The sequence below is a fragment of the Crocuta crocuta genome, unplaced genomic scaffold, assembly GCF_008692635.1.
Source record: "Crocuta crocuta isolate KB4526 unplaced genomic scaffold, BGI_CrCroc_1.0 scaffold48, whole genome shotgun sequence".
NCBI lineage: Eukaryota > Metazoa > Chordata > Mammalia > Carnivora > Hyaenidae > Crocuta > Crocuta crocuta.
This window is the reverse complement of record NW_027533089.1, coordinates 3,414,907-3,427,843: the sequence shown is the minus strand read 5'-3', so window position 1 is coordinate 3,427,843 and position 12,937 is coordinate 3,414,907. Positions and strand designations below refer to the sequence as shown.

General features: G+C 37.4%; 1 protein-coding gene and 1 long non-coding RNA gene across 2 annotated transcripts in view; one reads left to right on the top strand and one right to left on the bottom strand.

Moving 5' to 3' along the window:
• The window catches only part of LOC144216626 (uncharacterized), a 69,987-nt gene that overhangs the window by 15,581 nt on the left and 41,469 nt on the right, over nucleotides 1-12,937 (bottom strand). The window lies entirely within an intron of this gene.
• SLC35A3 (solute carrier family 35 member A3) overlaps nucleotides 1-12,937 on the top strand; it is a 65,094-nt gene that overhangs the window by 21,811 nt on the left and 30,346 nt on the right. The window contains exon 2 of the mRNA XM_077746055.1: nucleotides 12,146-12,350. Coding sequence (XP_077602181.1) covers nucleotides 12,146-12,350 — 205 coding nt within the window. The remainder of the gene's footprint in view (nucleotides 1-12,145; nucleotides 12,351-12,937) is intronic.

Below are 12,937 nucleotides of genomic sequence, written 5' to 3'. Positions count from 1 at the left end.
TGACACATATACTTCATGTAATGTGTATTGTTTTAACATTTTACGACTTTAACTCAGAATTGGCTGACAATGCATTATAAAGCAAGGATCTTTGGAAGCTATTTTAAAGAAAATGAAGGACATCTAATTAGCATATCAAATGTACTTAATTTGTACCTTCTATTGCGTTTGTAAAATCTTTTTGTTCCTGGGGCACCTGGGTGATTCAGTCTTCATTTTGATTCCAGTCAAGATCCCAGGGTCATGAGATGGAGCCCCATGTCCAGTCCCCCCTGCCTTTAGGCTCCCTGGCTGAGCATAGAGCCTGCTTAAGATTCTCACCCTCTGCTCCTCTCCCCTACTTGCACTCTCTCAAAATAAAAACTAAAAAATAACTGATGAGAACCTCTTTTAACCGCTTACTAATATTTTTTGTACAAAATGCAAAAATATTCTGATTAAGCCATCATCCAAACTCATCAAATCTCAATGAATAAAGTTATGTTGTACATATGTTGTGAGATGGGATTTAAAAATAATATAGCTAGGGGTGCCTGGGTGGCTCTGTCAATTAAGCGTCCAATTCTTAATTTTGGCTCAGGTCATGATCTCACTGCTCGCAAATTTGAACCCTGCTTCAGGCTCTGCATTGACAACATGGAACCTGCTTGGGATTCTCTCTTACTTTCTGTCACTGTCCTTTGCCTGATCGTGCTCTCTCTCTCAAAATAAATCGATAAATTTTAAAAAATTAAAATGAGAACTAAAAATAAATAAAATAAAACTAACTTTATAAATACCAACTTTATGTAACCATTCAGAGGAAAAACAGTGATTGGGAAAGCAACTGCAAGGTCTATTAGACTAACTAACCAAACCCTGAAATACCCCTTGTGTAAAGGACTTTAATTTTATTATTGTTGTTGTTTTTTTTTAAATATAATATATTGTCAAATTGGTTAATATACAGTGTGCTCTTGGTTTTAGGGATAGTTTCCCGTGGTTCATCACTTACATACAACACCCAGTGCTCATCCCAACAAGTGTCCTCCTCAATGCCCATCACCCATTTTCTCCTCTACCGTACTCCCTATCACCCCTCAGTTCGTTCTCAGTATTTAGGAGTCTCTTGTGGTTTGCCTCCCTCCCTCTCCTTAACTACTTTATCCCCTATGGTCCTCTGTTAAGTTTCTCCTGTTCCATATATGAGTGAAAACTTATGGTATCTGTCTTTCTCTGCCTGACTTATTTTGCTCAGCATAACGAGTTCCATCCACATTGCTACAAATGGCCAGATTTCATTCTTTCTCATTGCCATGTAGTATTCCATTGTATAGATAAACCACATCTTCTTGTTCCAATTGTCAGTTGATGGACATTTAGTCTCTTTTCATGATTTGGCTGTTGTTGAAAGTGCTGGTATGAACATTGGGGTACATGTGCCTCTATGCATCAGCACTCCTATATCCCTTGGATAAATTCCTAGCAGTGCTATTGCTGAGTCATAGGGGAGTTCTATTGTTAATTTCCTGAGGAACCTCCACACTGTTTTCCAGAGCAACTGCACCAGTTTGCATTCCCACCAACAGTGCAAGAGAGTTGCCATTTCTCCACATCCTCACCACCATCTGTTGTTTCCTGAGTTGTTCATTTTAGCCACTCTGATCAGCATGAAGTAGTATCTCAGTGTGGTTTTGATTTGTATTTCCCTGATGATGAGTGACATTGAGCACCTTTTCATGTGTCTGTTGGCCATATGGATGTCTTCTTTGGAAAAGTGTCCATTTATGTCTTTTGCTCATTTCTTCACTGGAATATTTGTTTTTCAGGTGTGGAGTTTGGTAAGTTTTATAGATTTTGGATACTAGCCCTTTTTCTGGTATGTCATTTGCAGCTATCTTTTCCCATTCCATTGGTTGCCTTTTAGTTTTGTTGATTGTTTCCTTTGCAGTGCATAAGCTTTTTATCTTGATGACATTCCAGTAGTTCATTTTTGCTTTTAAGTCCCTTGCCTTTGGAGATGTGTCCAGCAAGGAGTTGCTGAGGCTGAGGTCAAAGAGGTTGTTGCTTGTTTTCTTCTCTAGGGTTTTGATGTTTTCCTGTCTCACATTTAGTTCTTTCATCCATTTTGAGTTTATTTTTATGTATGGTATAAGAAAGTGGTCCAGTTTCATTCTTCTGTGTGTTGCTGTCCAGTTCTCCCAGCACCATTTGCTAAAGAGACTGGTTTTTTTTTTTTTTTTGTTCCATCAGATACTCTTTCCTGCTGTGTCAAAGATTCATTGGCCATACATTTGTGGGTCCAATCTATTCTATTCCATTGGTCTATTTGTCTGTTTTTGTGCCAATACCAGCCTGTCTTGATCATTACAGCTTTGTAGTAGAGGCTAAAGTCTGGAATTGTGATGCCTCCCACTTTGGTTATCTTTTTCAATATTATTTTGACTACTTGGGGTCTTTGGTGGTTCCATACAAATTTTAGGATTGTTTGTTCTAACTTCGAGAAGAATGGCAGTGCAATTTTGATTGGGATTGCATTGAATGTATAGATTGCTTTGGGTAGTATTAGCGTTTTAACAATATTTAGTCTTCCAATCCTTGAGCATGGAATGTTTTTCCATTTCTTTGTGTCTTCAATTTTTGCAAAGGACTTTTAGAAGTACTAGCAGTGTGAGGCACCTAGGTGGCTCAGTTGGTTGAGTGTTTGACTATTTTTTGAAAAAATCTTTTTGTTTTGTTTTGTTTTTTAATTTATTTTTGAGACAGAGAGAGACAGAGCATGAGTGGGAGAGGGGCAGAGAGAGACGGAGACACAGAATCCGAAACAGGCTCTAGGCTCTGAGCTGTCAGCACAGAACCTGATGCAGGACTTGAACCCATGAACCATGAGATCATGACCTGAGCTGAAGTCGGACACTTAACCAACTGAGCCACCCAGTGTTTGACTCTTGATTTCAACTTAGGTCATGATCTCATGGTTTGTGGGATTGAGCCCCATGTTGCATTCTGTGCTGAAAGCATAGAGCCCACTTGGGATTCTCTCTCTCTTCTGTCTCTGCCTCTAACCCCACTCATGGGTACATCCATATATTCTCTCTCTCTCAAAATAAATAAGACATTTAAAAAAAAAGTACTGGCAGTGCGATTGCTGTATCAAATCACACATACACAAAGATTGCATTTATATATTGTTGTTATTTAATACAGTAATTAAACAACAAATAATTGTACAGTAGTTCATTATATATGTTATATATATTACTATATATGCTCAAAAGTTTATAGTTTAAAAGTTCAGGCAGGGGTGCGTAGGTGGCTCAGTAGATTGAGCGTCTGACTCTTGATTTTAGCTCAGGTCATGATCCCAGGGTCATGGGATTGAGCCCCACATCGGGGTCTGCACTGAGTGTGGAGCCTGCTTAAGGTTCTCTCCCCCTATGCCCCTCTCTCGTGTTTGTGCACACACACTTCTCCCTCTCTTAAAATAAAACAAAATAGTAAATAAATAAAATAAAGAAAAAGAAAAATTCAAGCAAAAGTTTTAAATGAAAAAATTGAAATTAGATTAATAGAAGGTATGTGTGTGTGTGTGTGTTAGAACTGGAGAGACTTGAAAACTCATATAAAATGTTAAATTTTAGAAAAATAGCTTAAAATTCTTGTGACTTATCTAATACTTAGGAACTATTTGAAAAATTTTAAGGAAATTTATAAATTTAATTAAAATTTTTTTTCAATGTTTATTTTATTGAGAGAGAGAGAGACAGAGTGCAAGTAGGAGAGGGGCAGAGAGAGAAGGAGACACAGAATCTGAAGCAGGGTCCAGGCTCTGAGCTGTCAGCACAGAGCCTGACACAGGACTTGAACTCACAAACCATGAGATCATGACCTGAGCTGAAGTTGGATGCTCAGTTGAGTGAGCCACCCAGGTGCCCCTATATTTAAATTATCAAAAGGAAAAGAATGCTAAATGTTGATCAGTATGAGAATGGGTAAATAAAAGGTCCACTCATTTTATGGAACATTGGAGTTGTTAAAAGCAATGAGCTAGGTCTGTATATCATCATAGATGGCAAAACAATGCTGAATAAAGTAAGGAAAATAGTGAATAAAGTATGCAGTTTGTTGCTATGTATGTATATTAAAGTAATTAATGATTATATCTATATATGTGTAAAGAATTTTTAATAGTAGACTAGAAATATATACTCTAAACTCATAATAGGTTCCTACTGGAGGGGGAAAGGAATAGGATTTATAGGTGTGGCTTAAGGGAGACTTTGACTTTTATTGTAATGTTATTCCTTTACACAGAGAAAGATAAGCAAATGTGACAAGATTGAGACTTATTAGTTCCAGGTGATATAATCATAGATGTTTGCTATGTTCTTGGTACTTAAAAAAAATTTTTTTTTAATGTTTATTTTTGATTTTTAATGTTTATTTATTGATGCTCTGAGAGACAAAGCATGAGCAGGGAGGGGTAGAGAGAAAGAGGGAGACACAGAATCTGAAACCAGCCCTAGCCTGCGAGCTGTCAGCACAGAGCCTGATGCTGGGCTCGAACTCACAAACTGCGAGATCATTACCTGAGCCAAAGCCAGATGCTTAACCATTTGAACCACCCAGGTGCCCTGTTCTTGGTACTTTATTGAATTTTAACATTCCATTTTTTTCCCTCAAGAAAGGTCTGTCTTTTAGGAAAAGGTGGAACTTTGTGATTACAGGAACCCAAAAGGTTGTTGAAAACTAAAGTCCTGGGGTTTAGGGCTTTCCAAAAAACTGAAATAAGAAAAATTATTGACAGAATCTATACCAAATATAGATGTCTTCAGGTAGTTGATTATGGTTGAAGTTTTTACTAATTAAAACAAGTTTTCTCCATTTTTCTTATTTTTAATACTTTATGTATGTATATATGTATGTATGTATGTATGTATTTTTTAATGTTTTTATTTATTTCTAGGAAAGAGAGAGAGACAGCGTGAGTAGGGAAGGGCCAGAGAGAGAGAGAGTCACAGACTGAAACAAGGCTCCAGGCTCTGAGCTGGCAGTCAGCACAGAGCCTGACGCGGGGCTCGAACCCACGAACCGCGAGATCATGACCTAAGTGAAAGTCGGACGCTTAACCGACTAAGCCACCCAGGCGCCCCTGTATGTATTTATTTTAAAGAGCATGAGCAGGGTTGAGGGGCGGAGAGAGAGAGAGAGAGAGAGAGAGAGAGAGAATCCCTAGCAGGCTCCACATTCAGTGTGGAGCCTGGAGCCTGACGCAGGGCTCATGACTTGAGGCATAATCAAGAGTTGTAGGCTCAACTGACTGAGCCACCCAGGCATCCCAGTTTTCTACATTTTTCTAAGAATATTTAGAAATAATTAAAATATTTAAAAATGTTTTTTTAAAAAGTATTATAGTTAATACTTTTTAATTAAAAAGTATTAAATGCTATCTTCAAAATACAGAACAAAGCAAAACAAAGCCATCAGAATGAGGTAGTATCATTTACTTTAGTAATCAAAAAGAGTGCATTTTTCAGGTCTAGCTGTTAAAGGCAAAAGTGGAACATCTAAGCATCTTACTCTTCTGCTCCTGCTATAAATCTGAGAGCCTCACTGAACTCCCAGTGAGTTCAGGGAGCTTAGTAACCAGGGACCTTAAAAAAACATGAGCAGTAGTTGGTTGACTGGTTTATAAGGCTTTGATAGTAAATTGAATAAAGCTACATTTATGAGAGAACTTAACACAGTTTCTTGTTGATTATTGGTATGCAAGTTTCTTAGATAGGAAATTTTAATGAAACAATAATATAGAAACCAGAGGATTAGCAATTCCTTAAAGGATTAAAAAAAGGGGAATTAGGTGGCAAGAGAAGAAAATGTGGGGAGGACTCAAATTAAATTTTAAACATAAGATTGTTTAAAGTTTGTGTTCAGTTATAATGAGAAACTATTGTGTACTTTAAAATGAAGAAACAGTATTAATCTTATAAATTATAGATGTGGAACATAATCTTCATTTTGGTAGATTTCATATTTATGAATTTGCTGTTAATTTATGGTCTGCATTAAATAAGAATATTTGTATAATCTTTGAAATACTCGTATTTTTTTTCATTTTGAGTTTATACATTCCTTAGGCGGAATTATAAATTAAGTTGCATTCTTTTTTTTTTTTTTAATTTTTTAAATTTATTTCTAGGAGAGAGAGAGACAGCGTGAGCAGGGGAGGGTCAGAGAGAGAGGGAGTCACAGACTGAAACAGGCTCCAGGCTCTGAGCTGGCAGTCAGCACAGAGCCCGACGCGGGGCTCGAACCCACGAACCGCGAGATCATGACCTAAGCGAAAGTCGGACGCTTAACCGACTAAGCCACCCAGGCGCCTGTTAAGTTGCATTCTTTACAGTTGATCTAGGACCAGTGATCATCTGTTTGTATATATTTTATTTTCCAAGTTGGTATTAGAAAAACAATCCAGTTCTTTCCTGCTGTGTGTCTCCTTTCCTCTTCCTACATTAACACTTCACTTCTGACATTTTTGGTCATCAAATGTTGGGGAGGGGGTGTGGTTTCCTCACACCACGCATTTTTCTGTGACACCAGCTGGGTATCCTACAATCTAACTTCATCTGACACCATCTGCCTGCAGATAGTATCAGATCCTACGGGTTGGAGTTTCAGTCTCGTAAGACTTCTCCCACCCCAGTTCAGATGCCAGTTGCAAGTAGTAAGTAGGTCACCACATAACCCACAACTCTGTCCAATTTGGCTACAAATTGGAGGTTCACACCCTCCCCTCTTCAACTTGGATCAATTTGCTAGAGTGGCTAATAGAACTCAGAGAAACATTTTCTTATACCAGTTTATTACAGGATATGATAAAGGTTACAGATGAGCAATTGGATGAAAAGGGGCGCCTGGGTGGCTCAGTTGGTTGGGCATCCAACTTCAGCTCAGGTCATGATCTCATGGTTCGTGAGTTCAGGCCTCAGGTTCCATGCTGACAGCTCCTGGAGCTGCTTCAGATTCTGTTCTCCTCCCTACCCCCTGCCATCTCTCTGCCCCTCCCTGCTCGTGCTCTCTCTGTCTCTCAAAAGTAAATAAATGTTAAAAAAAATTAACAGTTAGATGAAGAGATACATAACATCAGATTTCAGAGGGTCCTGAGTGCAGGAGCGTCTGTCCCTGTGGAGTTGGGCTATGTCATCCTCATGCTGGGTATAGCTTGTGACCCTGAAAGCTCTCTGAACTTCATACTACTGGGATTTTTATGGAGTTCTCATTACATAGGTATGATCAGTTGATCACCCAGGAAATGACAAGGGTTTGAGAAGCCCTATGTCAGGAACCAGGACCAAAGACCAAATAAATATTAGAACAAAAGATGGTCCTAGTCCTCTTATCACTTAGGAAATCACAAGGGTTTCAGGAACCCTGTGTCAAGAGCTAGGGGCAAAGACCAATATATATTTTTTTCTATTATCTCACATACTTAAAAAAATACATTGTAACTATTAATGCTTAAGATCTGAATTATCAAGGCCAATGTATTGATGTTGTTGTACATGTTTGGAAATCGAAAAGCAAAGTAGTAAAGATAGTACATTCTGACTTAGAATCTGACCTTTAAATTTTCATTTGAAAAGAAACTAGAGCACTGCTGTTATAACAGGTACATTTTTATGGTCTTAGTTGCACAGTAAACAAAAGACTTTCTTGAGTAGATTTTCCAGGAGAATCAGATGCCTATGTCAAATGTACATTGCTGGGAACCCACACCCCTTCCATATAGAGATAAAGGCCATCAGATGTTCTCTGGAATTCTACAGTTGCATGTAGTGAGAGCTAAGGAACCTGATATTTAACTACATAACTTAATATTTCCAATTAGTAATTATATGACCTTGAACAAGCCATCTAACTTCTCTGTCCACTATTTTCTTCATTTTAAAATGAAGAAATAAAAAATAATAAAATGAAGAGATTTGTGCTAGATGATTTCTAAAGCATCTTCTCTCCCTAAAATGCTGTAATTTCATGTCACATGAGGATTCTTGCTAATGCAGATGTACAAAAGTGAGGTGGTTAATACATAAATCTGTGTATTCTTTCCTCTGGGCCTGATGCTCTAATTTATATACAACAAAAAGAGATATATCATTCATATTTTCTCTCTGAAATTCAGATGAAGTACTTAAGGTAATTTCTTCCAATCATTTTTTTTCACTATTGAAAATTTTATCCTCATATTTATGGTGCTACATTGTTTGGATTTGGAGCATATTCAATTTGAGATAGGAACTGCTAAATTTAATAAGCTAGACTTTGTTCCTTCAAGGATAGGCTCTCTCTGTTACCATGGTACTTGGCCTAGTATAGGCACCAAATAATGACTGTTGAATCTGTTTGAATATATTATATGCTATTTTAATAATTATGAGGTGAGAAAAGACAAAGGATCATATAACTAGAACCATAAATGGTGGTTTGGTTGTGAGAATTATAAAGAGATATATAATAAAGAGGTTCATATTAACAAAACTTAGAATGGAAGATGGAATCATGGAAAGGATAGAATTGGCCTGTAGACAAACAGAACATCATTGGTATTAATCCAAAGAAATTAGAGCCAGAAGCAAAGTATGCTACTATATCCATATTTATCCAATATGATATCCATATATCATCCAGATTGGATGATATCCAATTTATTTTGAGAGAGAGAGAGTGTGCATATGCATGTGCACACGAGTGGGGAAGGGGCAGAAAGAGAAAGGGAGAGAGAGAATCCCAAGCAGGTTCTGTACTGTCAGCACAGAGCCCTCCTTGGGGCTCAAACTCCATGAACCATGAGATCATGGTTCATGAGCCAAAATCAAGAGTCGGATGCATAACCAACTGAGCCACCCAGGCACCCCTGTTCTGAATCTTTAATCAATTTTGTTGATTTGTGATTTACACACATTAAGATGTACGCTTTTTAAATGTACAGTTCAGTGAGTTACAATAAGTGAATACAATTGTATAACCATCACACAATCAAGATACAGAATATTTCCACTGTCACCAAAAATTCCTTGCTATCCCTTTGCAGTCAGTCCCTGGCCACAGTCAACCACAAATGTGCATCTGTCATTGCAAATTACTTTTGCTCTTTTTAGAATTTCATATAAATGGATCATATAGTGTATACAGTTTGTCTAGAAACTTTTTTGCTCAATTTCTTTTTAAGATTCATTGATGTTTTACCATACATCAGTATTTCATTTCTTTTTATTGCTAAATAGTATTCCATCATATGGATGTACCACAGTATGTTTAGTAATTCACCTGTTAATGGGCATTTGGGTTATTTCCAGTTTTGGGATGTTACAAATAAAACTCACGTGAATAATTACATACAAGCATTATTGATAAATGTTTTCAGATCTCTCGAGTATACCTAAAAGTGGAATTTCTAGGTCATATGAAAAGATTATTAATATTTTAAAAAATAAACTACCGAACTGTTGTTCAAGTGGTTGTATCACTTTGTAGTCTCACTAGCAGTGTTAAGACCTCTATTTGCTCTAAATCCATTCCATTGCTTGGTAGCATCAATTTTACAATTTTAGCCATTCTAGTAGTTACATAATGGTATCTCACTGTGGTTTTAATTTGTGTTTCTGTAATGACTATGATGTCAAACATCTTTTCATGTGCCTATTAGTCATTCATTTGTCTTTTTTGATGAAGTATGTATTCAAATCTTTTGCTCATGGGTTGTTTGTCTTGTACTTACTGTATTGTAAGAGTTCTGTGTATATTCTGGACACAAGGCCATTCTCCAAGAGATGTATTGAGAATATTTTCACCTCTGATGTGGTTTGCCTCTATTTTTATAGTATCTTTGGAAGAACAGTTTTAAATTTTGATGATATCCAATTTATCCATATTTTTTTTTTGTGGTTTGTGGTTTTTGTATCTAAGAAATCTTTGCATATTCCTATGTGGCTTAATTTTCCTCTTGTTTTCTTCTTGAATATTTATAGCTTTAGCTTTTAAGACAGGTCTGTGATTCATTTCTAGTTAAATATTTGGTGTGAGATAAATAAGGATAGAGATTCATTTAAAAATGGAGTACCTGGGTGGCTCAGTTGGTTAAGTGTCTGAGTCTTGATATTAGTTCAGGTCATGATCTCACCTTTCATGGGACCAAGCCCCGTATAGGGCTCTGCACTGACAGTGCGGATCCTGCTTAGGATTCTCTCCCTCTCTCTGTTTCTCAAAGGTACGTGCACATGAATGCTCTCTCTCTCTCTCTCTCTCAAAATAAACAAACATTAAAAAAATAAAAAATGTAGTTGTCTCGTTCTAGAATTATTTCTTTTTGTTACCATTGTCAAAGTCATTTGACCAAATATGTATGGACTTACTCCTGGATTATAGTCTGTTCCACTGATCTATACTTCTGTCCTGTGTCAATACCAGTTTTAATTACTAGAGCTTTATAGAAAGTGTGGACTTTCAGTTTAACTTCTTTGTTTTTTCTTTTCAAAATTGTTTTGGTTGTCTAGGTCCTTTGCATTTCCATATAAATTTTATTTTTAAAGTTTATTTTGAGGGACACATGGGTGGCTCAGTCAGCGAAGTATCCAAATTCGGCTCAAGTCATGACCGCAGGGTTCGTGGCTTTGAGCCCCGCATCGGGGCTCTGTGCTGACAGCCAGCTCAGAGCCTGGAGCCTGCTTCAGATTCTGTGTCTCCCTCTCTCTCTGATCCTTCCCTGTTCACAATCTCTCTCTCTCTCAGAAGTAAATAAAAACATGAAAAATATTTTTTTTTTAAATAAAGTTTATTTTGAGAGAGAGAGTGCTTATGAGTTGGGGAAGGGTAGAGAGAGAGGGAGAGAGAGAATCCCAAGCAGGCTCTGTGCCGCCAGTGTAGGACCCGACACGGGGCTCAATCTCACAAACTGTGAGAACATGACCTGAGCTGAAATCAAGAGCTGGATGTTCAAGCCTTGAGCCACCCAGGTGCCCCTCCATATAAATTTTAAAATCAGCTTGTCAGTTTCTATCAAAAAAGCCTATAGGGATTTTGCTTGGGATTGCATTGAACCTTAATATCATTTGGAAGCAAATGATGGGTGGAGGAGAAATAAACTGATCACACATACTGTGTTAAGTCCTTAAAAGAGGCACTTGGTGGAGCATCTCCATGTTTGCAAGAGTTATGGTGGTTGATACTGTTGTTCAGATCTTCTGTATTCTTACTGGGGGGTTTTGGTGTGTATTCTATTAATTACTGAAAACAGGTTAAAATCTCACCTTATGACTTATGGGTTTACCTGTTTTTTTAAAAAAGTTTTTTAAATGTTTTGTTTATTTCTGAGAGAGAGTGTGTGTGCAGGGGAGGGTCAGAGAGAGAGGGAGACACAGAATCCGAAACAGGCTCCAGGCTCTGAGCTGGCTGTCAGCACAGAGCCCGAAGTGGGGCTCGAACCCATGAACAGTGAGATCATGACCTGAGCCAAAGTCTGATGCTTAGCCGACTGAGCCACCCAGGCGCCTCTGTTTGTTTGATTTTTAATCTGTTAGTTTTTGCTCCATGTATTTTGAAACTATGTTATTAGGCACATACTCTTTTGTACTGGTTGTATCTTACTGATGTATTGACTCTTTTATCATTATGAAATATACTTCTTTAATTCTAGAAATAATTCTTATATAATTGTTTTTGCCTGATCATAATTTAGCCTCTCCAGCCTCCGTCTGTTAAGCATCTGACTTCAGTTTAGGTCATGATCTCATGGTTTGTGAGTTCAAGCCCCAGTTCAGGTTCTCTGCTTTCAGCACAGAGCCTGCTTTGGCTCCTCTGTCCTCCTCTCTCTCTCTCTGCCCCTCCCCTGTTTGTGTTCTCTCTCTCTCTCAAAATAAATAAACTTAAAAAATTAAAAAAAAAAAAGATCTGGGGTTTCTAGCCTGTTTGTCTTATTTTCTTCACCTTCCTGAGTCTTCTCGTAGTTACTTCTTGTCTTTGGTCCAGGGTTTATAGTTATAATTAGCAGGAAAAGGGTAGAATGCACGTACTCAATTTGGTCTGGAAATAGAAATCTCATACTGATTTTTAATAAATGTTTCTGTATTTTCTAATTTTGTTTATTTGCCCTGCTTATTTTGTTTTTCAGGCAAATGAAGAGAAAACAATGTCCTCCAACCTAAAATACCTTTCCTTGGGAATTTTGGTCTTTCAGACTACTAGTTTGGTTCTAACGATGCGTTATTCTAGGACTTTAAAAGAAGAGGGACCTCGTTATCTGTCTTCTACAGCAGTGGTTGTTGCTGAACTTTTGAAAATAATGGCCTGCATTTTATTAGTCTACAAAGATAGCAGTAAGCGTTTTGGTTTTCTGTTTTCAAGTCATTGCAATTTACTTGATTATTTTAGTGTTATTTATATATGATATATAAATAAATGTATATTGTTAACTACACGTTTGAACATCATTACCTTATCTAATGTTCTACTGTTAAGAACATTTTTTATTTTCTTAAGACAATTTTAGTCTAGTAACAAAGACATTTTATTCTGATCTATATCATGATTCATGCCTTCCAGTTAATGCTGTAAATATGAAATAGAGCTTCTTGCATTTATAATAATTTGACAATAAGAGTAAATTTTATATAGTTCTGTAACTTTTAGAGATTTAGAGAAGTCATAATTTTTTACTAATTTTTTGACTTTTTTTTTTTTTTAATGTTTTATCCACTTCTAGGAGAGAGAGAGAGACAGCGGGAGCAGGGGAGGGTCAGAGAGAGAGGGAGACACAGACTGACACAGGCTCCAGGCTCCCAGCTGGCAGCCAGCACAGAGCCCGACGCGGGGCTCGAACCCACGAACCGCGAGATCATGACCTAAGCGAAAGTCGGACGCTTAACCAACTAAGCCACCCAGGCGCCCCTAATTTTTTGACTTT